General features: G+C 39.6%; 1 protein-coding gene across 1 annotated transcript in view; it reads left to right on the forward strand.

Annotated features, from left to right (window-relative positions):
• The window catches only part of Corin (corin, serine peptidase), a 196,252-nt gene that overhangs the window by 22,662 nt on the left and 146,314 nt on the right, over positions 1-27,276 (forward strand). Inside the window, 2 exon segments of the mRNA XM_051198201.1 lie at positions 1,286-1,427; positions 13,340-13,543. Of these exon segments, the coding sequence (XP_051054158.1) occupies positions 1,286-1,427; positions 13,340-13,543 (346 nt within the window).

The raw sequence follows: 27,276 nt of genomic DNA on the forward strand, positions 1-27,276 counted from the left end.
GTCCAGATAATAAAAGGCTTTAAGTGGAGCTGTTCTTTTATTGAAGGTTTCATATTATAGAGGAAGAGTACTGGCCATGTGTGCCAGGGGTTCGTGAGAAGAAGTGGTTGGTATTGAGGTGGCTAGACTATTAGAGTTTCTTCAACATACAGAAACCAGGACAGAATTAGTTTGGAAGTAGGGGAAGGGAAGGGAATTAATTTTGGGCTAGGGCTGCTCAGCAACTGGGACAGGACCTGCACAATATAACAAGTAAAGGAGCTCAGCACTGGAGAATGGTGGTCCAAAGAATCGCACAGCGATTAACAGGCAAGTGCCAACGCTGTCAGAAGACCAAGGCTGGCGTTCAAGAACTAGGATCTATGCTTGCTCTGGAGACTAGGGCAGCAGCCTGTCTGAACCTGAAGCACATTTAGTAACATTTCAGGCATCTGCTGAGAAAGCCCCTGCCTTTAGCTAGCCATTTGTAATAAACAAATTCCTAGACGGGAGCTTGAACTTTGCACAATGTAAAGCATTTGCTGACAAGAACTTTTGAGCTGTCGTGGTGGTCTGTCTCACTCCCTTATGGACAGGCTGTGGGGGAATTGGCATCAGCAGAGGGTGTCCTCTGAGCTATTCTGTCTCACTGACACCCACGACAGTCTCTCACTTTGGACTTGTTAGTAGATGCCTGGTCAGTAATACTTAATGTTGAGGAGTTGTTAACCACCTCAAAACCTGTTATATCCAAATGTGAATGTGTGCAGACTCGGGTTGGGATGGAGGCAAATAAGAATGAAGTCTAGTTTGTGTCCTGTTCATTCCTACTCACCAGACAGTCCTGACCTTGTTTCCACCTGACTCGGGAAGTTCTTGCCATGGTAATCCATGGCACTTGGAATACTGCCATACTAATAAGTGCTTAACAAAACAAAACACGCTGAAATATCTTTAAAAGTTTATCTAATGAAAAAATTTTCAGAGTAAAGAATAAAAAAAAAAGTAGGAAGAAAAGTTGCTAGAGTGGGAGGAGAAAGGGGAAGAGGAAAAGGGGAAAGAGAAGGGTGAGTTAGGATGGGGAAGAGGGGGTGTTGACTGGGGGAGGAGGGAGAAGAGAAGGATTTGTTTGTGTATGAAGTTATTCACTTGCTCATTTCTGTTTGTCCAGTACCTTATTTCATGTCCTCAAGTACACAGTGTCAAACCTCTTAGGAATAATACTTCCCTGAAAGTAAAGTAGAACTTCACACTAGCCCCGAAGCTGCTGTGTGATGTTAAACCGTGTTTCATTTCTCCCTCTCAGGTCTTGAGAGCCGACAGTGGTGTGGGCGAGGGCTGCCCTCAGAGGCTGGCAACCACTCACCTACTGCGTTTCCTCCTCCTGGTGCTCATCCCCTGCATCTGCGCCCTCATCGTGCTGCTGGCCATTCTGTTGTCCTTTGTGGGTGAGTGATGCTGTCATTCAAAGTCAAAATTACAATGAGTGTGTTCTAGGGCATGGTTTATACTGACCCCTCACTTTACTGAAAGTGCCCAATCAGTGAGAGGATGGGCTCTGGCTTCCCTTGGGAAACTTGCAGTTTCAGCCATGTAACCACGTGACCTGCTCTTGCTATCAATGCCAATGACGGTTATAATGGACACAATTACTAGGTGTGATCACCATGAAAGCTGAGGGACAACTAGACCTGCCATTTTCCACAAATGCTCATGGCTGAGAGGAGAGAATGTCACACGGGACACACATGCTGATAACGGAGGAATGTGCTGGGTACCCAGTATACCGCTGATAACAGAAGGATGTGCAGTACTGTCTCTTTGTGGTCAGTTGAACCCGTAGATACAGAGGAAGGATTGTTTGTTACTGTGAGAATGTTTGACAATCATTGTGATGGGCAGTGGGTTACAGTTAGAGGATCTTTGTATGGAAGAAATCTGACTGTGTTTATATTTGCAAATGGTAGCAGAGCTAGATGCTGAACTTGCCAGGCATAAGTAAAGGAAGGGAGACAAGCTTAAGGTTCTGGCTCTGACCTAAATAAAGATTAACTCAAGTTTGAAATAACTTGAGTTTGGTACATTAAAATAAGCAGAAATCAAATGGATTGGATTTGAAGGCAAGGGAAGAAAAAAAAAAAAAAGGATGATTTGTAGTCTTCTAGTTTTGATAGCCAGGTTATTTGGGTCCACATGTTCAGGGGGCAGTGTGATTCAGGCAGGTGGAGGGCTCATTTGAAGATGATTTTGTACATTAGGAATACATTTGTACATGAGACAACTGAGTTCAGTGGAATCACAGCCTCTAGGCAAATGTCTTCTCTAAATTCAGGCTTGGCCAAGAAATCAAGTAATATAAGAATTCTGACACAGTGTCTTCTTGGGGACATTTAAAGGGAAATTAAAGCTATATATGATATTTGTTTTATGGTTATCTTTTGAATTTGCCTCCACCCATAGCCCCAGGTCTGAAGCTGAGGCATTAGCAGGGATGCTGAGATGGAGCCTGGCCGCCCTGAAGGATGAGGGGGTATGAGGCATAACTGAAGAATCAGGCATTTGTGAAATACAAAGAGAAAACATACTTAGTTAAAAGCCAAGGACAAGTTCAGATAAAGAAAACTGGGCATGAAGAGATAGAGGATGGATGGCCAGAGAAAAAAAGGAAGGGATCTGGGAACTCTGAGTTTCTCACATGCTGAGGAAGGTGTGACAAGTCCATGGCTAGAGGGTGGCCAAGCAGGAGGAAGACAGAAGAGCATAGTCCAGGAGAGTAGAAGATTGACCTGTGGATTCATCAGTGGCCATTCCCTCTGTGGCCAGGCTCAGGCTCAGGCCAGTCAAGAACTCTTAGCCTCATTACTGCCTTGCTCTTCCAAGATCAACTCCCAACAGACTTGCCTGCCCTCCCTTCTCCGGAGCCCTTCTGTGGCTGCTGTGCTTGCATTTTGTCCAGATTGGTGATTTTCATCTCTGGGCACATCTGTGGTCTCCTAGGCACTTCCTTGGTCACAGCACTGTCACCGTTAAAACTCTTTCTCATCATATGATGAATGGCTCAGGCCACCGAAGAATATTTCCTTGTGTTCTCAGGGTCCCGTGCTCATAGAAATTTAAGTGCATGTTTCAGAGCCTCTGTGCTTGGGAACTGTAGAAGCAGGGCTGGTTATCTTTCCTTCATTTTTTTTATTAGTTTGAGAATTTTTATATACAATACATTTTAATTACACTCACCCTTCCCCAGCTCCTTCCCTACCCATCCATATTTATCTCCTCTCTCTCTCCCTTCCCCTCTCCCTCTCCCTCTTCTTCTCCATCTCTTTCAATTACCGATAAAGTTCAGTATTCTTAGATCTGTGGCTTCCCACTGAAGCTTGATTGACTAACCAGGGGCTACAATCTTAAAGAAAACTGATTGTCCCTCTCACAGCAGCTATCATTTGCTAATAGATTTTTATCTGGGGGGAGGAACTTTATGCCCACCTTCCCTTCCTGTGCTGGGATTTGGTCTGACTTGAAATTGCATAGGTCTTTGTATACTATCACAACTGTTGTGAGTTCATATCTGCAGTTGTGTTGTTGGCATCTGGCCACCATTTTGGGCTCTTGTGATCTTTCTTCTCACTATTCAACAATGTATATAAATACATCATCATTTTTGATGGCTGAATAATATTTCATTGTATGGGTACTACAATGTTTGCTTATTGACTAACTGAACATTTAAATTACTTTCAGTTTTTGGTCTCTGATTTACCTGATATTCTGCTGTGAATATTCCTGTGTAAATTTTTGTGGGTATAAACATTTTCATTTCTCTTAAGCATAGACTAGCATAAGAATTTTGTATGCTTATGTGTGGCACTGTGAAGACTATTAATTTGCATCCACCCCTGAATTATATCTTGCTTGTACACTGGAAACTTCTACAAAGTAGGAATCTTCTGACACATCTTCAAAAGCATTTTTCTATGTTCTGCACAGCATGATTTCATAGTGAAGCAATATCTTTCCCCATAAACATTTCATATTTTATAACTGAGATGTGTGCTGTTGTAATGTTCACCACAACCACTTTATATCTATGCTCCTAAACTCTCATTAAATCCCGCTTACTTGGAGAAGTTCTAATTTTTGGGGAGATAATTCAATGCTTTCCCAACACTTGCTGTTGTTCCTGTGTCCATGAGGACTGCTCAGGGATCCTGGGAAATAGGCTGTACTATCTGTTTCCAATCTTTCCTACTCTGACTCAGCAGGTGCCAGCGTGGTAAAAAGACTGCTGAAGTGGGAGTTGTTCTTTGTAGCAAATGTATTTGATCACTGGTATACAGAGTCTCACACAACACTTAGTAGGGACTGCCAAGGTGAAGGTTAGGTTTGCATCTCAAAGCTTTTCAGAAGCTTGAATTGTCCATATGGACCCCAAGATGTGGATAGAAAAGAAAGATTTTGGATTTTGAAAGAAACTGAAATGTAAAAAGTTCATGATAGTTGGGATTTTATTTCCTTGGTGATTATGAAGTCCTGTTGGGCAATATGACATAGAGTGAAGGATTTACTTTTGAGAGATGAAATAATTTATTTATAAAAACTAAAGGCTGAGATGGACTCAGCAGTTGAACACAGGATGCCCTTGCAGGGGACTCGAGTTTGGTTCCCAGCACCCACACCACGCAGCTCATAATACCAGTAACTTTTCCTACTGGAAGCTAGTATGAAGGAAACCATCTGTCTTTTTCACATTGTTATTCCTCCCTTGTGCATGTATGTTCTTTCTGAGTAGACAGGACTGTTACACGTCATACCATCTAGTGCGGACTCCACACATTTGTTATTCTAACTTGCTTTCTATTTTGTCCTATAAAAGCTACTTTTGAGAACTGTTATATGTTCTCTAGTACACTGGTTATTTTAGAGGGGGATCCCCATAATCCCACAGGGTACTGTTTCCAAGAAATGATGCCACCCTATACCAAGTGCAGGAAGATGGCCATTCTAGGATTCCCCACCCTCAGATAGCCCAGCCTTAGCTATAGCTATATGTCTTATGTATATATCATAGCAGAGACCACAGCACTGTTTCACTCATCTTCAGTTATATTGGTACTTATAAGGGTTCATGTTGCAAATATTCTCTTCTTTACTTTCATTTTGTTGTTTCCTTTGCTATTCATAACCTTCCTAGTTTTATATGGTCTCTCTATTTATTGTTTTTTTTTTTACTTTTATTTTTGTCTGTGTTTTGGTGCCTAATGTGTTGTGTCATGTTCCCTGGGGAGACATGAATAATTATCTATTTAACCTTAGATATAGCACTGTTGACAGACCAAAGACATGATTCCACTCAAGTCAGCCTCCATAAACTGGTGAGGTACTCAGGTTGCCTTCAGGAGCATGGGAGACTCATGCAACTGCATCTCCAGAAATCCCTCCCTAGCATGGATGATGACTCATGAAAACAGCATCCCTGGACTTTAAAGGACAACTTGTAAGCAGCCCTACTGATGTCCTTTCCCACAGCAAGAGTTTACTACCTGTATAACCACAGACAGGTACCTGGTGGGTCTTGTAATTTTCTATCTCAAGAGCCCCCCCTTTTCTAATCCATGTGGGACCATTTGAATCTAGAGGAAACAATGGCACAACAGCCGTCCTGACACCAGTAAGGCGACATCTCAGTGAGGGTTTGTTTTGTTTTTCTAAATATTAATGCCACTTAACATTCAGTACTGATTTCTGTTGTCGTCATTGAAGAAGAGTCTGTTCTTCATTTTTAGAATGTGTTGCTGCTGAGTTGCATGAGTTCCTTACATATTTTGCACACTGACCCTCTGTCAGGTACAGATTCCATCATCTTCCTGTTTCTCTCATTGTTTCCTTTGTTGTGAACAAAACTACTTTCTTGATGTAGCACCATTAGACTATTTTTACATTTATTGATTGTGTTTTAGTGCTGCATTGATGCCCATGACATGAAAAAATATTAATAAATGATTAGGAACAAACTTGAGCGAGGCGACTGCGTACGTGATCATCAAATTCTATAGAACTCTGAAGGAACTAACTGAAACAGATGGAAGTGAGTGGAAGATGTTCTATGCTCACCAATTCCACAGATTAATATTGTTATAGAGACTGCACTTCTCAAAGTAGTTCTTAGCTTTGATTCAGTAGCTAGCCAAATTCCAGCAGGAAAACAACTCCAAAAAATCACTTGGAACCTCAACAGACATCAGTATAACCAGAGCAATTTTGAGCAAGAAGACCAAAGTTAGAGGCCATCACACTTGCCAATTTAAAAAATCAATTTGGAAGGCAGAGTTATCAAAGCCACATAGGTGCTGGCATTGCAACAGACATGGCGACCTGTGGGGCAGACCAGGGATCAAACTCTGATCCTTCTCTCCTATGTGTGTAGGCTCACTCAGTCTTCAACAACGGAGCTTAGAATGTCCAGTGAGAATAGGATGGTCTCTGAAACAAGAAGTGTTAGGAAACCTGGGAATCCACACGGAAAAAGGATAGAAATGAACAATTTTACCAAAAAAAAGAAAAGAAAAGAAAAGAAAAAAACCAGCATAGGTTATACTGGAGCATAAGATTTGAAGTCATAGTACTTTTGAAGGACTTGGTGCCAGGGCTTTTTACTGTTCATCTTAGCATTGATGTCATGATTGATAGCCCTCCCCACCCCGCTTTACTTCTATGGGGTGGAGGGCTGGAGTACAGCTTTCCCTGTGCTAAACCACTGCTTTTCTACAAAGCCACACTCCTGCCCTTTGGTTGGGATTGTTAACACTTGTATTTGGTGCAGTGTGGAGAATGGGATGATATGGGTTGAGTATGTGCCATGGAATCTTAATAGTCATGGGGTCTGGCTTGAGCTGACTTTTAAAACTATTGTTCAAGCCAGTTTCATTTCAGCAACACTGTGATCTAAAAGTCTCACTGGAAGGCTGCTGAATCTTTCTTTCCTGGGCTGTTGAAGGCTTGTACACAAAAGCCTTTAACTCATCAATGTCAACAATTAATTGTTCTTGTTTTATTTGTAGGCTTATGGAGAGGGGTCAGAGGTCACCCCTCTAGCTTTCTTTGTGCTATGAAAACTCTAGATATGGCTTGCTAGGCTTTTTGCATTTTGAGACGAAGAAGAATGAAAAAGCAGAGTGGTAAAGAGACCACAGGAAATGTGATTTACACTTCCCACCCACTTCTCTTGAACTCAAGAGAAAAATAGTCTTCAAAAGTGACATTCCTTCCCTCAAGTGGCTAGTTGAAATTAAGAGTGTTGAAGTAGAAACTATTTTTTTTTCCTCTTAGCAAATTTCCTAACATTTACAAAATTTGGAATTAGAAGATTCTGAGCTTCTTAATTCATTGGCTTCTGAGCATCATTTTCAAATGAAACACTCCTTAGGTTCTTATTTACACCAGAAAGCATAAGGTTCCTGATGCCTGTCATGACCTCATCTCTTATTGCTTATATAAATCTTTAGATTCTTTCCATAACTTTGGCTTTCTGGTACAGATTCACTAACACAGAGTTTTCAAACACAAGCATGTGTCTTCAGAAAGTCCTTAGGCTGAAGTAAGAGCTATGCCTCAGGATTCTTGAAATAATGATCAAAGGGTTTGTACTCCAAGTGCAGTCTTTGGACCAAAGACATCCTCCTGGGGACCCTGAACTGCAGAGTGCAGTCTCAGGCTCCAAACCAATCATATCCCTCGGAGACGCTGTGCCTCTATCCATCCTCCCCTCCCTGCAATAGATCTTCCTCTTTCTGTAGGCCAGTGGAGCTTTCTTATCAAGGCTACCAAAGCCTTTTTATCTAATATGCTGAATCTGGAACTGATAGTTATTTGAACCAGATTTTGAAACAAGGAGCTTGTGTCTTCTCTCTGTGTTTAGTTCCTGTAAGCTCATCTTTCTCTGTTTGTCCAGTGAATGTTAAGGTGTCTGCCTTAAGCTCCGTTCTCATTTTACACTCATCCCTTTATTGGCAACATCACCCATTCCCATCACTCCATTTATCATTTATACATCCAACAATTACAGCGGTGACCAGAGCGGTTCTGGGTGTTCTTCTGGGGTTTGAGACAAACAATTCCACATGGACGTCTTTCCTGAAGTGTAAGCTTATGTACTCTGAGAGCATGATGGAGGGGCCGTTTTGTGGGAAGCCTGGCAAGGCATTCCGTAGGAGCCCTTTACATTGCTTCTGCTTGGCCATTTCTCTTAAATATTGCCAGGGATTTAGTGCCAAATATATGCAAAACAGTTACAACAAATTAAACCTCTGCAGGTTGAGTTTTTGTTCTTCATAATCCCTTTCACCAATCAGGATTGATTATGCATTGCTATGTAACAAGAACAAATCTCAAGACATTTAGTGGTTTTAAAACAACACAGGCTAATTTCTTACTCAATCTACAAATGATCTGTGGGATGTTTGTGGGTGAATGTGTACCATTTAGTTCCTCCAGGATCTGAACTGATGGAGCAGCTGTCATCCTGAACTTTGTGGCTGTTGTGCAAGAAGTCTGGAGGTTGTTGTAGCAGCAATTAAATGCCTCTGCTTAGAAGCAACACTTGTTAGTTTTTCTTGTGGCCTTGAACTTGTTGGAAAGCTATACCCAAGAGGCCAGAGACTGCAATGGCCGTGTTTCTTACTAAAATAGAGCAGAATGAAGTGTCTGATGGACAGCACTGGGGACGAGCACACTTTCCATGTGTGTGAGTCCTTCCCCAGTCTCACATGTGCAAAGCTTCCCTTCATACTCTTACTGTGCTTCTGGAAGTTCTGTTTGTCCTTACTGCTTTTGCCTGGAGCCAGAGCCTAGCTTTCTCATTTAGATTGTAACATTAGCTTCTAATTCTTCTCTGTGCTTGATCCCTTTAAACATCACCTTCCCAACACTGTGGTCATTCCTGTAAGACTCTTAATAGTTCATTATCTCAATGTGATGCGTTCCAAACCTTTGCCATGAGCTAGCCTTCATGTCTGACCTCTGCTGCCTTCTAGCCTTCCTCCTGGTTCCCTGTGAGCTAGCCATGTTTAATTACTTGCTGCAAGGCTTGCCATGTCTTTTGTTCCCTATTACCACCCCTCTTTTTCCTCACAAATACTTTGTTCCAACCTAGAAAATCTTTAATCCTTCTTGAAGATTTTCAAGGATGCTTTTCCCTAAGAAATGCTTTCTAACTTTCTCAAATGGAATGATGACTGCTCCCTCAGTTTTAGCCAGCAGACCATCCTATGCGTATTGTTCTCAGAGCACACGGTTTGTATTTTTTAGATTTCATGCTTGCTTTATTTAAGTAATCTATGCACATTTTGATGGCAGGAACATGCTACTAAAGCATATGTTCTCAGACAGAATAATTATGCATTCTTGGCACTTGGGGAATGTGAAGTAAATGTGTTAAACACATCCAAAGACACAAAGATAAAATCACACCACCAAAGGAAGATTCTTCAGGCATATAATGATCTATCTATCTATCTATCTATCTATCTATCTATCTATCTATCTATCTATCATCTATCTATATCTATCTATCTATCTAGTATCTATATATCTATCTTTGCATGTATGTATGTATGTATGTATGTATGTATATATGTATATATCTGATAGGGGATGTCCCTCTGTATGCTGTGAATATATATTTTTCTTATTGGTTGATGAAAAAAGCTGTTTCACCCAATGGACAGGCAGAATTAGCCAGGTGGGAAATCCAAACAGGGATAGAGAAAGGTAGTAGGTGGTGTCAGAGAGAGATGCCATGTAGCTACCAGGAAGGCAGGATTCCTGGGCCTTCTCTGGTAAGCCAAGAGCATGTGGAGATACATAGATTAATAGAAATGGATTAATATTTAAGAGAGAGCTGGCCAATAAGAAGCCTGAGCCATCAGCCAGTACATAATTGATATAAGCCTCTGTGTGTTTATTTGGGTCTAAATGGCTATGGGACCAGGCAGGGCAGAAACTTTCATCTAAATCTATCTATTGTTCAGAGTGACAGTTGTGTATTATGTGTGAATGTTGGTGTCCTAACCCTGCTCTTGGGAAGGTTAGCCATCATAAAATTCAATTGCCTTCTCTGTGATACTCTTTGAAGAATGCTTAAATGGTTTTACTCATTTCATGGGTGGCTAGAAGGTCAACTCACTGATGCTTCTAGTGAAGGCTCTTAGCAGCCAGTAGTAGTTCCTTACTGCAGATAGAACAAGTGATCATGCCCTTGGTATCTTTCAGCATGCCTCTGTTATCTTAGAGTCCTGAAGGTCAGAAATACAAATTAGGATTTACTGGACAAAATTCCTTCTGGAAGTCCTAAGGAGCAATCCATTTCTTTGCCTTTTCTAATTCTAAGACTGTCTCATGGAGTCTTTCTCGTATTTTATAGATGACACACACAGCTTTATGCTTAGAAGGCCCCCCGTGAGTATATTTGAGTCTGTTGAAAAATCTAGACTATTGCTCCAACTTTAGATCCTTAGTTTAATTGCATCCTCAGTGCCCCTTTGTCATGTAAGGTGTACAAAGCCATCGGCCATAGGTTCAGAGAACCGGATGTACCCATTTCAGAGGAAGCATTATCCTGCCAACTTCTGTGCTCTTTCTAATTTTAAATCATTGTTATCAAGTGGCAATTATCATTAGGGCTACAGTTACTTCTTAGACCTTGTTAAATTGTTTTTGTTTTAGAGCCATACATCCTTGATGTAATTTACCATCTACTGGTATTTAGCTTGAAAGAGCCATGGTGCTTTCACTCCAAAAGTGTGTTAAATGCTTAATCTTTACAATTTAGCCATTTTGTGATGCTGGGGAACACACTATGGTAATCGAAAATCGAGATTTAAAACTATCTTAATAGTACTAAGAAAAACATTCTGTCGTTGCACAGAAATGACTAACAGCTATTGAGACAGGACAACGAGCTAAGAGCTGCTTAAGTGTTTATAAACAAGCACTGACTAGTGAAGTCTTCACAGTGAGCCTCTCAACTTTAGAGTGCTTCTATTTTTCCTTATTTCATGATACTTGAGAGTTTGCCCAGCTAACGGTAAGAAGTGGCATAGATGGGATTTTAGTGTAAGGTGAGCAGGCTGCAGACATTATACTGTTAACTCCAGCACCCGAAGATCAGAACGGACACAAGGATGGGTGACTTTGGGAGAACACACTGAGTGCTCTGGGCTCCTAGTGCTCAGCATCTCTGCACTCTTTGTTGCGGCCCTGGCTGAAATCACTTAGTATAGTTGATGTCTCATTTTTATGTTTTTGAAAAAAGCTTACTAGGTGGCGACCAGCTACATTGGGAGTGTTTGGTTTCCAGAGATACTTAAAAACAAATTTTCTAAGAAGCTCTAACTTTTAAAAGTGCATCCTTCAAGCCCCCCCCCCCCAGCCCCTACATCTGTTCCATTACTCTTCTTTTCCCTTCTCCCCTTTTTCTTCTCTTTCCCCTTCTTCCTAAATATCCTTCGGGAATGTCAACTTCAGCAACTGTCTAACATTATCTTTCTCTCTATTCTCACAAACTGCTTTGACGCACAGAGCTAAGGGCCAGGAAACTGCTTGTTATTTTAAAGAAATGTGTTTTTCAAGTTAGTGTTTTGTGCAAACACCATCGTTTCCATGGACTTCTTAGGCCACTCAGATGCTAGTAGCATGTTCACCACCACGGTGAGGTTAAAAATATAAGCAAGATTATTAATAAGACTAATGATTACAGAAATATTAAGAACAACTGTTGAAGCAGTTCATATGGCAAGGAACCGATTTTAGTAGGATTACTCAGGCATGTAGATGTAAGGAATAGGCATGTGCTGGAAGACTGTTGATGGCGCTTGCTGCCTATTCAGAGTTAGCATGGTAAGAATCCACTTAGTGGATCTTTTTTATACAGCCACATTAACATAAATATCAGAAAAGTCTGTGCAGAAATAAGCAAAGAAATGGAGTCATTAATATAGAAGTAAAATTGCAAGTGATGACAAAATATATGAAGTTAGAGTCAATGAACTCAGATTATTAACTGGTTGTAGTCACAGAGAGTCGCATGTGAGATTATTGAGCTTTTGCAATGCATATTATGTAATAATGAAGCTTAGATGTGCATTTTTTGTGATCTGTGATAGATTCTGAATCATTTGAAAATTGAAAACAGTGGAATAAGTTCCTTGCGTCTCTATGTGAACCCGGCATTTCCTCACAGCCACTCAAGGTTGAAGAGTGTGTTACCTGCATCATGAGGCTTGCTTTGTTTCCAGGTTTTATTTAGAATCCTTTGGCAGCTGAAGCTGTTGACCTTCGTTAGCCAGGGACAGCTGCTTTGCTATTTTGATTTTGAGTTAATGTTTTCCTCATGCAGAGAAAACTTTCTTTTTCATAGACAGATAGTAAATATTGCATTTATGTTTCCTTTGTGTTTAATGGTCCATGGGACTATGTAGAAAAGCGAGGTCCAATTAGATCCTTCACTGTAAGTGCTTTTTAGAAAAAACTCTCCCTGGGTGTTTCTAAGGAAGGGCTAACTAATATCACATTCGCTTGCTGTCATTGTTGGCTTGACTACAGTGCTGTGCTCTCAAAGTACAGTCTACCATCTATGCCTTAAAAATTCTGCCTAAAAACAAACAAGGGAGTTATCAATAATCTTACATGTGATTTTATGTTTTGTGAACGTGACAGGTTAGTTAATAACCTGAGTTTATTGACTCTTATATTTATGTTGTTTTGATTAAAGATGATAATCATTTACCTTCTCCATTTATTGTGTGCTTTATTTGGAGTTTAATTCTTTTTGATTTCTGTGCTATTTTGTGGTAAGTTAGTCTGGTTATTTTTGCTTATCCCCAAATTTAATTAAACCCTGGAGATACATACGGCTAAAAGCAAGCAGGTTTTTCTGCCTTTGGGTGGCAGGTACAGTAGAGAGCCATGTGGAGTGTGTGTCCTGGGTCAGGACCATGAGACATGGAGAAACTGAGACAGTGGGAAAAGAACACCATTGGACTCACTGTGTGTTATTCCTGGAGAGTCTCAGCTGGGATAGAATTGCCCCACATGCTTTGTTCCAGATACAGCTGTACATCTGCAGTACCAGAGAAAGCGAGGTTCCCTTGAAAGCTGCCTGATTCATGAGAGAAGAAACAGTCACTCACCACCGTCCCCATGAAGATGGTGGTTCTAGTGGCTGTTGTCTTGGTTTTTTTGTTTTCCAGGGTAGGGTGATAGATGGGCAAATAGCACTAACATTTTCTTAATGTTTTTTTATGAGTAATTTATGAGTAAATACTTTGACAAATGTTTAAAATAAATATGTATATATTTTGTCTTTCAGGAACATTAAAAAAGGTTTATTTTAAATCAAATGGCAGTGAACCTGTAGTCACTGATGGTGAAGTTCAAGTGCCTGGTGTTTTCTTTGTAAATACAGTATATAATGAGAGCACAGGAGCACCCATTATGCCCCCCAACCGATCCACTCCAGCCTGGACACCTAGGACACCTCCTCTCTCGGGGGACCAGAGCCACAGGAATACAAGTAAGTCTGAAGTTGCTGAACATGAATGCTTGTGTATCTGTGACAACTGATGCTCTGAAGAAGTCACACTCACAGGTCACACAGTGAGAGCCGTCCATTCAGAAAGCCTAGCCAAGTGCCCTGCCCTTTAAATCAGAAATGCCAACAGCTCTGCAGGCAAGACTGAGATGGGGTAGGAAACACGAATGACTCATCATTTCTGAGCTATAGCCCTTACTAAGAGTTGCTTGCCTCATTATGAGCCTTGTGCTAAAGTTACTTATTTAGAAGTATCAAGTTCATAAGTGCGGTCACTTAGTGTGTTCTCAGGAACTTGCTGGAGGGACTCCCCATCTATACAGGAAGAGGACAGCATGACTAAAAACTTACCCCAGTTCGCTGTAGAGGTGTGCCTATGTTCTTTGTCTCTTGCCTCCATCTTTTATTAGCAGTGACAGTTACTTGACAACTTGGTGACTGAAAACAATCACACCTTCAAGAAAATGGCAAGTGCTGAATGCCTGCTGGGTGAATTTTAAGGGAGGAGTTTGTTAGTATTGCCAGAAAAAGAGCTGGGCCAGAGAGAAAAGAGAACATGGAGACATACTCTGGAATGTGACTTGGTCCCTAAGCAGCAGAGGCCTTTAGTAAAGTTACTCTACTACCAGAAGGCCTGGTGGGATGGGTTTATGTGCAAAGGCCTTCTCAAAAAATACAAGAGGTATGAAACCCTTTTCTGAAGTTGTTCTGCCTCTTTTTTTAAAAAATTCCTTACAGCAAGGTGATGTAATTCAGAATGATATCAAACTCATCCATCCATGATCACATTGCTTCCTCTCTCACCATGACACACCCACAAGAAGAAGTCACATCTTAGTCTGGGCCATAGTGCTTATTTTCATTCTGAACCAGGAAGGGAAAGCTTAAGTTGACTTTTAGCTATCAAGATGTGGATTTGCCATTGCTTGAGAAAAAGCAGAATTATTTTGTTATTCCAAATTCTGAAAAGACAGACTGATTAGATTTTACTATTTCACAGTGTACCCGCAGGCATTTAGCCATCTTTTAGACTGTTCACCAGTGATCCAGGCATGCTTATGACAGCAAGACAGCAATATTACAAAGCAGAATTATGTCACATTGAAATTACTTTTCTCAAGAGTTTAATTTTGAGGTATCATATTTTGCTCAAGCACTTCATTACTCCCAAGGATGGCATTCTCCATCAGAAGTGAAGAAGTCATTACATAAAAACAGCTCAGTTAATGTGGTTGCAATTACAGCCACTGTTCTTCTGCTCCTCTAAGTGTCTTTGTCTGTAGTTTTGAAGGTCTGTCATTTATTAAGATTCAAATAAGTTTGATGAACACATACCTTGGAGAATAAAAAAACAAAACAACAACAATGGAAAAAAAAACCAAAACAAACCAAAAAGCAAAACACAGGGTGCTTGCTATTCAGTTTGGAATTTTGATAGAACTCTGACTTTTTTTCTTCCCCTGACTAGATATGAACTTATTTTGACACATAGATGAAATCCAGGTAAAAATACAATGATTACATGAATAGACACTGAATCCTTTGACACTTTGCACATCTGTGTTGCTCTTGGGCCTTAATGCATGGTACTGGCCAGGGAAATTCCCCATACACTGTGGCTATTCGCTGGAGCCATTGGCCACCAGGAGCTTCTGTTTCCAAACACTCTAATGAAAGTGCCAGTCTCAGCTCATGGAAGGTTTGATGGTTATCAAGGCACATTTAGAAGTGATTCCCATAATGAACTGATGACAGTCACAGGATGGGTAGGCACATACTTCAATTTTTAAGGCATAAGATCAAATTGACATGTCTAGTATTATTTGCTTGGTAAATAGGTGACTATGAAGCCTCAGATCTCAGGACTCCTGGGTCAGTGCTCTCTGATGATTCTGGAGAGAATTTTTATGTTTCCTTTGCAGTGTTCAGATCATTACTGCACATATCTCTGAGAGAATAGAACAACTCAGCTACTTTAGCCTTTTTTTTGGTCTTCTTTGGTTTTACTGATAGATAGTCATGGTATTTCAATACAAAAGTGATTACTTGAATGAATAGGTGAAGTATATTCACTGAAAAAATGTGAACAGAGGTCTTGTCACACTTTTTAGTGGCATCTGATCACACTTCTGATACTTGATTTTGTTTAACCAACTTTAAAGTGTCATTTAGTGTTTTCTTTTTATATTAACATCTTGCAATAAAACTGTTTTTCCTTTTTCCCTGTTTTGTTACTGTTCTCCAACTAAGAGATTTAAAATAAATTTTTCTGGCATATGTGAAATCTATTTAGGTGTACTTTGGTCCCAAAATACCATAACCAGACATTCTACCTGGATTACTTGGCCAGCTCTTGTTCATAGGTAGTTAGAAATAGTCTTCCTCCAAGATACTTCCTCCTGGGGGAGCCTCATATCATGCTAGAGATGAGAATTCTGCAGTTACAAAGTTTTGACTAGAATATACCTCATAACCGCCTCACCAAGTGCACCCCAGGTTTCTTTTTTTTTAATTTAATTTATTATTTTACAATGTCACTCCCAGTTCCTTCTCCCTCCCTCCTTCCTTCCCTCCCTTTTACCCTTTTTGCCCCTTCATGTGCACCCTGACCATCCTCCCATCCCCCCACCCCAATTCCACATGTAGGGCAATGCCATCCAGGTGGGGTCATGTAGATCAGACAGGTCATGTGAAGTAGGGACTAGGGCTTCTCTCCTGTCTCTAGATTAAGGCAGTTATCCCTCCATGGGAAATGTGTTTGCAAAGTCCTTTTGTGCACCAGGGATACATCCTGGTTCCACTGTCTGAGGTCCCTTAGACTGCTCAGTCCTTCTGGCTAAGGCCCATATTCAGGGGGGCCTGAGTCAGTCCCATGTTGGATTCCCAGCTATCAGTCTTGGGGGGGGGTGTTAGCTCCTCCTTGTTCTTGGTCAGCTGTCTCTATGTGTTTCTGCAACCTGGTCTCGTCCTTTCCCTCTGCATCTGGATTCTAGTTCGACTCAGTGTTTAGGTATGGGTGTTTGCTTCTGTTTCCAACAGGTATTAGATGAGGGCTCCATGGATAAGTTAGTTGTTGATCTCACTCTCCGGGGAGGGCATTTATGGTAGCCTTTCCACGGAAGCTCAAATTGTTAGTTGGCAGCAGTCTTGTAGGTCTCTAGACCTTTCTTTAGGTTCAGTTTTCTCTTCAAACCAATAATGACTCCCTCTTTTATGTTCTCTCTCTCTCTCTCTCTCTCCTGTCTTCTATTCCTACCCTGACTCAATCTTCCTAGTCGCACGTGCTTTCCTGTCCTCCCCCTCTCTTTCTCCTATGTTTCTCTCCATTCGCTGACCCCCCCACTTCCCCTGAGCTCTGGGGGACTTGTCCCTTCCCCCTTCTGTGAGGGACTTTATATGAATCTTTTAGAATACACCTTGTATCCTAATTCCTCTGGTGGTGTGAATTATAGGCTGGTGATCCTTTGCTCTAGGTCTTAAATCCATATATGAGTGAGTACATACCATGTTCCTCTTTTTGTGACTGGGTTACCTCATCCAGGATGGTTTCTTCAAGTGCCATCCACTTGCCTTCGAATTTCAAGATTCCATTATTTTTTTCTGCAGAGTAGTATTCCATTGTGAAGATGTGCCACATCTTCTTTATCCATTCTTCAATTGAGGGGCATCTAGATTGCTTCCAGATTCTTGCTATTACAAATAATGCTGCTATGAACATAGTTGAGCAGATGTCTTTGTTGCATGGATGTGAATCATTTGGGTATATGCCTAAGAGGGGGATTGCTGGGTCCTGTGGTAAACTAATTCCCATTTTCCTGAGGAACCACCATACTGATCTCCAAAATGGCTGTATGAGTTTGCACTCCCACCAGCAGTGGAGGAATGCTCCTCTTTCTCCACATCCTCTCCAGCATGAGTTGTCATTGATGTTTCTAATTTTAGCCATTCTGGCAGGAGTAAGGTGGTATCTCAAAGTTGTTTTGATTTGCATTTCCGTGATAGCTCACCCCAGCCTTTCTTAATGTGAGATTCCTTGATGTGATAGGCTGTACTTCTGGGGTTTTCTTACCATCTCTGTGAACTCCAAGGGCAATATAGAGAAGGAAGCGACCCACCCTAAACTTTAATGCTGTATTTCAGCACGAGGTTTTCTTAAGTTGCATGCTATATCTGGGTTTCAATTTATAACGTTTTCTCTTCATATCTAAGTGTTTAAACACATGTTGAAAGAAAGGAAAAAGTGGCTAATAAGAAGTCTGGGATCACACACAGCATGGTTTATGCTAAAGTAACCTATGTGCTCTGGTCAAGTGTTTGAAGGTGGATCAATGTTCTGAGAACTTGAAGTGTTCTGTACTCTGCTCAGATCTCTGGTAGCTAGTCACTCTAGATATTCTATTTCAGATAAGAGCACATCTTCCTTTTCATGCATTCCCTTCATAAAAATTACAAAATTATAGCTTTTACAAAGCAAAACCGAAGGGAAAGGACATGAAAGTGACACGGGAACTCGATGGGGGTAATGGTGGGGTACAAAAATGAGTAAGAGAGAAGGAGGGATGTCTGTGAGCAGAATGCATTCTATACAAGGATCATATTGTCAAAGAATAAATCAGTAAAGAAAGGAACTATTCCAAAGGTATTATCAACACAGTAAGTCCACCTTTTCAATGTGTATGATTTAGTAGTTTTTAATGTATTTATACAATTTACAAAGTTGTGCAATTATTACTACAACCTAATTTTACTTTTTTTTGCTGCAAAAAAAAATGCTCTGTTGCTCTGTATTCCCTTTTAATGCAGTCCCTAGCCTAAACTAATTTAATTATCTCTCCACGAGTTTGCTCATTTTGAAGCTTGAAGGTGTGTCTAGCCTGAGGCCCATGACCTGCATCTGGCCAAAGGTATCTATGAATGTGCCTGAAAATTGATGGCCATCTTTGCAGTTCACCCCATTTAGCATTTTATGAAATATATTTTTTTTTTTGTTTTTGTAGCTCAGTTGTGTGGTTCTCAGTGTGAACTTTGTAGATGACAACATGGTGTCTCAATGCCAAAAAGTTGGGCATATGTGGGACAATGTCAGACCATACAGGTTTCTTTTTTATACACTTTCAGGGGTCATCCATATCAGGTATGATGACATTATACATTATCAAATGGATATGCAATATTTTATATGTCTAGCCTTCCTCTGACCGGTACCTGAGTTGCTCCCATCTTCTTACTGCCCTTGAATTATATTGCTGTGATTATTTGTGGCATGGACATGTGTTTCTAATTTTCTTTGGGCTACAAGGGGAATGGAAGTGTGTTATTTCTCTAATTCCCTAATTGTTGGCTGTGTAGTTGTTCCATCCACTAAGAAGAGTGGTATTTAAGACTCCAACTATCATCATCATTATCATAATCATCATCATCTTTCTCATCCTTGTCACACCATCTTGCTCTTGGTCATTTTCTTGACTATTTCTTGGGCCTTGGGCTTGGGGTACATTTGAGTGACCTAAGAATTCCATGTAAATTTTTCTTAATTGTAGGTTTTCCTTTAAGGGGTTATAAAATAATTTAAGCCTTTTCTAGATCACTTGCAATTACCACCATGGAGTTTTTTTTGTTTGTTTTTGTTTTTTGAGATTCTATATGTAATTATATCACTGCTTAACTATACTGCTTAATGTGGTGATATATTATTTATGATTTATTAAAGCTTGCCTAAGGATTCAGAAAGCAAGGTCAGCCAAGTCATAGAAGTCAGGCACACACTTTTAATCCCAGCAGCCAGAAGTTAGGAGGTGGTGGTACACATCTTTAATCCCAGGACTCAGGATTAAGAGGTAGTCAGATCTCTCTGAGTTCAAGGCCACCCAGATCTACACAAGATTGATCCGGCCTTAAAGAGAAACAGCTCACATATAAATATGATGTCAGCACCTGTGATCACATACCTATAATCCCAGCATCAGGGAGGTATATAAGACAGGAGCAAGGTCTCAGTATCAGGCACTCATTCTCCAGCCACATTGAAGACAGGAGGCCATTGAAGTCTCAGGAGTAGAGGCTTGGTGAGAACTCTTGGAAACAGGATCAGCCCCTTCAGTCTGAGGTAGAGTAAGAGCAAGTGACCAGCTGCTTTTCTGATCTTCAGCTTGAAGTTTGATCCACAATATCTGTCTCTGGGTCTTTTATTTTTCATGTTAAAGCTTCCTCATTCAATAGCTATAAGAAAGGAATGAAGCAAATTGACTTTCTTCTCTTTAAAGATTAAAGAACATGTGTTTGAAGGGTGCCTTTGTAGTAGCTCAAATAGAGAAAACTGGCCACTCAGCCACTTGGCCAGGATAAGCATGGTAGAAGCTTCCTGAATATGTAACATATTACAGAAGTCAAATTTGTACTCAGGTTGTTTTAGCAGAACAATAAACATATTGAATAATTATTAATTTAAATTGTATTAACTTTGTTTTGTTTCCTTTATAATATCCAGGGATTTATATCTAATTATATATGTGGTCATAATACTTTCTTAACTTTTTTTATGGCCAGAATTCCTTTGTTAATCTGGTGAAGGCAAATGCCTTACTGGAATAATACTTTTGTCCTAAAGTAGATTACACAGAGTTAAAATAATGAGAATTATATTAAAATGCAGTCACTAAAATGTTAGAAATGTAAAAATCCATTAAATAGTCAAATGTCTGCTTACTTATTAATGTATTAAATAGTGATGTCTAGTAACTGGACAGAAGCTATAATTTTCTAACAGAGACAATCACAAATATTATTTTGAGATGTTTGTAACATCTCCATGTTGATTTGTTAACATCTTTGATTTATGTGTTTTTTTTCTATATTTGTTTCCCATGTTGGTAATTTCATTACCTAAATATTTTAGTCAGAGATTGCAGGACAGAGACATTACTTGCTCTTATCTAAGTGTGTAGACAGCCTGAATCCTTTGTCAGAGTGCTAACATCTGCATTGTGATGAAGGCAGCTTGACAACAGAGGAAAACAGTTTGCTGGTACATAGTGAGGTGTTCTGTCTCCTTAAATCTTAGGATTACCTACAGCAAAGTTGATGTCATCATGATGCATGAACATCTGCCCTTATGTGTTCCACTGGGTACCAAATGGCCATGCCCCGTTGTTGGCCCTCTTCTATATATTAAACCAAATTATCCAGGCTAAAAGCACAGTTAGGAGATTTAGATGTGACTAATATAAGCATCTGGATACGAACAAGTGAATGGCTGAGTAATTGTTGTATGCTTGCTGTTGACTGCAAAGGTTTCTGGTAAAGGCCTGGACAGCTGTTGTGGGGAGAAGGAAATGATTTCTTGCTCTCCTTACCCCATCTTTAGCTGTGTTCTGTGTGCTACACTAGGATCACGCCCCCTCCAGGATAGCAAAATTTATCTAATGTGCAGAGCTGGGACTTTAGAAGAGGGAGGGGAACAGTGTCCACACCATTCTTTTAACATTTTTATTATTATTTCTGGGACTGTCTTCCAACCCTTTCTCCTTAGCAAATCCTAATAAATCCTCCATGTAACATGTACTCCTAAAGGTAATATTCCCACAGCAGATAGAGTCAGATTAGTTATGCTGAAAATGTTTGTGGCTCAAAATTTTCCTCTCCAAATCCATTATCACTTCCTCTTTAGGAAGAACAGTCCAGCATCCTTGATCCAACTAGAGGGGAGAATACTCACAGTAGCACATTGATATCAGCAGTGCAAAAAAACAAGCCTGGCCAAATTCAAGGCTGGAAATGATCTTTCGGAAACCAAAGGCTCAGATAACAAGTGAAAATTCAACCCAAACCGAGCCATCTGCTTTCCTATGTGGTTCTGAAGGAAAATTGATACTGTGTGTATTTTTTTTTTTTTTGACTTGAATAATTCAATTGGCTGTCTGGAGATTTGGGCTTTGTACAATTTTGTATTGAGAGTGAAAAGTCTCTTTAGTGGGAATCTGTTTGCTGTTACTGTGTCTTTGGAGAATAAGCCTTTTAACTTAGTTTGTAGTTGAAATGAGTATGATGATGAATTTTCCAACCCTACAGCTTTCTATCTGTCTGTGTTTGATGCCAATCATTCTGTGCTTTCTTGTTAGTATGTATCATTCCTTTATCCTGCTACTCTGAATCATTTACCTGGTATTTGCACACAGTGACTTAGCACCCTTGTTTATAGTCATGTTAAGCTGTGGAACCCTCTTCTGATGCCTGTGTTCACTTCCAAGTTTCATGAGCTATTTCAATTCCAGAGCATTTGGTTTAACATTGTGTGCAGCATTTATTTAACTGCAGTTGTTTGTTGGGCACTAGCTCTGGGTTGTCTCCATGGACCATAAAGTTTAAGTATGATAGAAATCCCATCCATCCATACAGTAGCTGGAAACTACATTGATCCCTGAAGGGTATGACTTATAGTTTGAGAAAGAAAATGAAAAATTATACAGAGGTTCAAAGAGGGGAAAAATGTGATCTACTTTAATTCACTAAAAAACATATTGCTATCTTATCTAATTTTAATGCTACAATAAACTCCCCATTTCCACAAGATTAAGTTTTAATTACAATTATAAAATACATTTTAGTTTAAAAGTCTATCCTATAGTGTCCATATTTAATTACATCAAACATATTCTTTTCTATCATGGACTTTTTTCTATGCTCATCTTTATTGTTGGGTCTCTGTGAGGGTTTCTGTAATAATTAATTTTCTTTTGTATTTCTACACAGCCTGCTGTCAGCCACTGTTACATAAACTCTTGGCTAAAACCATTGTTGCCTATGACTTTTCATAGAGTCGCTCCCAAATAGGCTTTGAAAGTCTACATCCAGGAGAAACTCCATAGATAGTTCATACTCAGTTCATCCCAAACCAAATTCATTTGGCTTGCAAACTCCATACTTTTTCTACAGAATTTAGAATTTTCCAACAAACCATTATGTTAGTAATTTAAAATTTTATAATTTGTGTGTCTTCAAACAATTGAACAGGCACTTTACTTTCCAACTATGACAAATAGAAGGCCAACATAGAAATGTTATCACCTTAGGAAGTTGGGGAGGTAGCACTTCACACTTCTTCCCTAGAGTTAATTCTTCACTCCTTTATTGAGTGACCAAACACAGACAGCTAACTTTGCTTTGGTTTGTGTTTATACATTTGCTATGGAGAATGTCCTCCAGGCGATGTCTGATAAGCTGATGGCTGTTAAACCACAGTAATTATGTTATTTAATGTGTTCCTTGGTATTAATGAAGTTTTGAAACAAATTCTGTAGGAAGGTTTCTGTGAAAAAGGAATGGAGATGTGAAATCTAAAGCCCTCACATATTCTGGGGTTTAGGGAGTGTCCAAGGGGCCCTGTCCATGCCCATCATGCAGAGCAGTGAAATAGGTAAGCCTGGGGATATGTAAGCACCATCAACCTCCATGAAGACTTGAGCCTACAGATGTCAGCAATATCTTGTCCAGACACAGCAGTTAGGATTCTGGGATCTTACCAAGAACAATAAGACTCAATCTTGTTCCTTTCCCCTTCTGTGAGGTACTTTTTATGAATCTTTTAGATTCTTCCTTGTATCCTAGTTTCTCTGGTGGTGTGAGTTATAGGCTGGTGGTCCTTTGCTCTATGTCTAAAATCCATATATGAGTGAGTACACACCATGTTCTTCTTTTTATGACTGGGTTACCTCAAAGAGATACATCATTTTCATCTGTCCTTTGGAAAGAATAGTATGCATATCAACCAGTGTTTCAGAGGATCATTTTACAATTCATATTGAGGTACATAAATCTTATCAAGAAGAATGTTTTGCTGTTAGCACTGTTTATTTGAGGAAAAGCTTTTCTTCCATAAATGTGTTTTATTAAATATCTGAAATCTCTGTATTAAAATTTAAAATGCTTTCAAGAATTATTAAACATTTATCAGAGTTCTGCTGGAAAAAAAAATCAGAACTGCTATTTTTATCATGTGACCCAGACAACTTTTCAGTTTTATTCAGCTCTGGAACTATTAGCTAAAAATAAGTATCTCCCTTACCCCCATACATTTTTTGCCCAGTGTTTTTATCACAGCAGTGTAAAAGTAAGTAATACCTATGTATTCTAAAAATACTAGAAGCTAGGCACACGCCTTTAATCCCAGCACTAGGGAAGCAGAGACAGGTGGATCTCTGTGAGTTTGAGGCCAGCCTGGTCTACATAGTGAGTTCCAGGACAGCCTCCAAAGCATTACAGAGAAACCCGGTCTCAAAAAACTAATAATAATAATAATAATAATAATAATAATAATAATAATAAATAAATAAATAAAATACTAGATATTAAAAAAATTCCTAGTGATATTTATCATGTCTTCTGTTATGATCTTCCCTTACAGATCCAGAACTGATTACATGCTTCAAATTTAAGTGGTTCTAAGTTGGTGGGGCATCTGAACAGACATTTATGAGGAAGCATTGTGCAGTTACTATCATTGAACTCTAATATACTAGGCTGCATGTGGAAGCTTCCTGAACCCTCTCATCTTATTGGAACACTCTTGTTAACTTTCCTTTTATTCATTTATTAATACATTTATCTATTTTACATCCTTATTATAGTTTCCCCTCCCTCCTCTCCTTCCAGTTTTCTCCTATCCCCTCTCTGTCTTCACCAATCTGCTTCTCCTCCATTTCTGTTTAGGAAAGGGCAATCTCCCATGGATATCAACAAAGTATGGCATATCAAGTTGAAATAAGACTAAGCACCTCCCCATGTATTAAGGCTGTGCAAGGTGACCTAGTATGAGGAAGAGTCCTAAGAGACAGCACAAGAGGTCAGAGACAGACAGCCCCTGTTCCTACTGTTAGGAGTCCCACAAGAGGACATTACACAACTGTAACATATATGCAGAGTACCTAGATCAGTCCCATGCAGGCTCATTGGTTATTGGTTCAGTCTCTCTGAGCCCCTATGAGGCTAGGTTAGTTGATTTTGTGGGTTTTCTTGTGGTGTCCTTGACTTTTCTGGCTCCTACAATCCTTTCTCCCAATCTTCTACGGGATTCCCAAACTCTGTCAAATGTTTAACTGTGGGTTTGCATCTGTCTCCATCAGTTGCTGGATGACATCTCTCTGATGACACTTGGGCAAGGCACCAATCTGGTCATAGGAGATGGCCAGTTTAGGCTACTTATCTTCTGTTGTTAGGAGTCTAACCCGGGCTCTTCCTTGACCCCAGAATCTTTCTGGAAGATTCCCTGATCTGAAATGCCCCTCACGCCACCCTACAATAGTCTTTCAGTACTCTTCTCTTTCAACCTGCCCAACCTGATTGCTCAGGTTCCCATCCCCACCCACCATCAGTTTACTCTCCTATTTCTCCTTTCCCAAGGAGATATGGGTGTCTCCCCATAAACCCTCCTTGTTACCTAGTCTCTTTGGCTCTGTGGATTGTAGCATAGCTACCATTTATTTTACTGTTAATGTCCCCTTATAAGTGAGTACACACCATGTTTGTCTTTCTCAGTCTGGGTTACCTAAGAATGATTTTTTTTTTTTTCTAGTTTCATCCATTTGCCTGACAGTCCTGGTGTCCTTGTTTTTAACAGCTGGATAATACTTCATTGTGTAAATACATCACATTTTCTTTACCAGTTCCTTGGTTGATGGACATCTAGGTTGTTTCCAGGTCCTTTCTATTATAAATAAAGCTGCTGTGAACATAGTTGAGCAAGTGTCCTAATGGTATGGTTGAACATCCTTTGGGTATATACCTAATAGTGGTATAGCTGTTTTCTGAGAAACCACCACATTAACTTCCTAAGTGGCTGTACAAGTTTGCACCCCCACCAGCAATGGAGGTGTTTTTCCCTTGCTCCTCTCCAACATGAGCTGTCAATTGTGTTTTTGATCTTGGGCATTCTAACAGCTGTAAGATGGAATCTCAGAGTTGTTTTGATTTGCATTTCCCTGATGACTAAGGAAAATCTCCTTAAGTGTTTCTTGGCAATTTGGGATTCTTCTGTTGAGAAGTCTTTATTTAGATTTTACCCACTTTTTAATTGAATTATTTGGTTTGCTGGTATCTAGTTTCTCGAGTTGTTTATATATTTTGGATTATCAGCTTTCTGTCAAATGTGGGGTTGGTGAAGATCTTTTCCCATTCTGTAGGCTACCGTTTTGTCCTATCGACAGTGTCCTTTGCCTTGCAGAAACTTCAATTTCATGAAGTCCAATTTGTTAATTGTTGATCTTAGTGCCTGTGCTATTGTAATTCTGTTCAGTAAGTTGTCTCTTGTGTTAGTGTGTTCAATATTATTTACCACATTCTCTTCTATCAGGTTCAGTGTATGTGGATTTATGTTGAGTGAGGTCTTTGATTCACTTGGACTTGAGCTTTGTACAGGGTGATAAATATGGATCTATTTGCATTTTTCTACATGCTGACATCCAGTTAGACCAGCACCATTTGTTGAATTTTGACTTCTTTGTCAAAAATCAGGTGTCCATAGGTGTGTGGATTTCCATGTGGGTCTTTAATTCCATTAATATACCTCTCTGTTTTTATGCCAATACCATGTGGCTTTTTACTACTGTAGCTCTGTAGTAGAGCTTGTAATTAGGTATAGTGATACTTCTGAAAGTTCTTTTATTGTATAGGATTGTTTTAGCTATCTTGGGTTTTTTGTTTTTCCATATGAAGTAAAGAATTGTGTTGGGATTTTAATGCAGACTGCATTGAATCTATAATATTGCTTTTGGTAAGATGGCCAATTTTTAACATTTTTTTTTATTTTAAAACAATATTTTCTCATTTTACATACCCATACCAGTTTCCACTCCTTCCCCTCCTCCTGCTCCCCTCAGCCCCCCAGTCACCCACCATCACTCCTCAAAGAGGGTAAGGCATCATTTTTACTATGTTAATCCTACTGATCATGAGCATTGATCATGATCTTTTGATATCTTCTTCAATTTATTTCTTCAAAACCTTGAAGGTCTTGTAATACAGGTCTTTCACTTATTTGGTTAGAGTTACACAAAGATATATTATTTAAGGCTACTGTAAAGGGTGTTGAGTCTCTGATTTCTTTTCCAGCCCATTTATTGTTTGTATATAGAAGGGCTTCTGATTTTTTTTGAGTTAATCTTATATTCAGCTACTTGTCTAAAGGTGTTTATCAACTGTAGTAGTTTCCTGGTGAAACTTTTGAGGTCACTTATGTATACTGTCACATCATCTGTGAATAATGATACTTGGACTCCTTCCTTTCCAATTTGTATCCCCTTGATTTCTTTTAGTTGTTTTATTGCTGTAGTTAGAACTTCAAGTACTATATTAAATAGGTATGGAGAAAGTGGACAACCTTGCCTTGTTCCTGATTTTAGTGGAATTGCTTGAGTTTCTCTCCATTTAATTTGATGTTGGTAATTGACTTGCCTTATATTGCTTTATTATGTTTAGGTATATCCCTTGTATCTCTGATCTCTCCAAGACCTTTATTATGAAGGGGTGTTGGATTTTGTCAAAGGCCTTTTCAGCATCTAGTGAGATGATCATGTGTTTTTTTCTTTCAGTTTGTTTATATGGTGAATTACACTGGTAGATTTTTGTTTGTTGAACCATCCCTGAATCTTTGGGATGAAACCTACTTGATCATGGTGGAAGATCTTTTCTATTTGTTCTTGGATTCAGTTTGCCAGTATTTTATT

The sequence above is a fragment of the Phodopus roborovskii genome, unplaced genomic scaffold (assembly GCF_943737965.1).
Source record: "Phodopus roborovskii unplaced genomic scaffold, PHOROB, whole genome shotgun sequence".
NCBI classification, from domain to species: domain Eukaryota; kingdom Metazoa; phylum Chordata; class Mammalia; order Rodentia; family Cricetidae; genus Phodopus; species Phodopus roborovskii.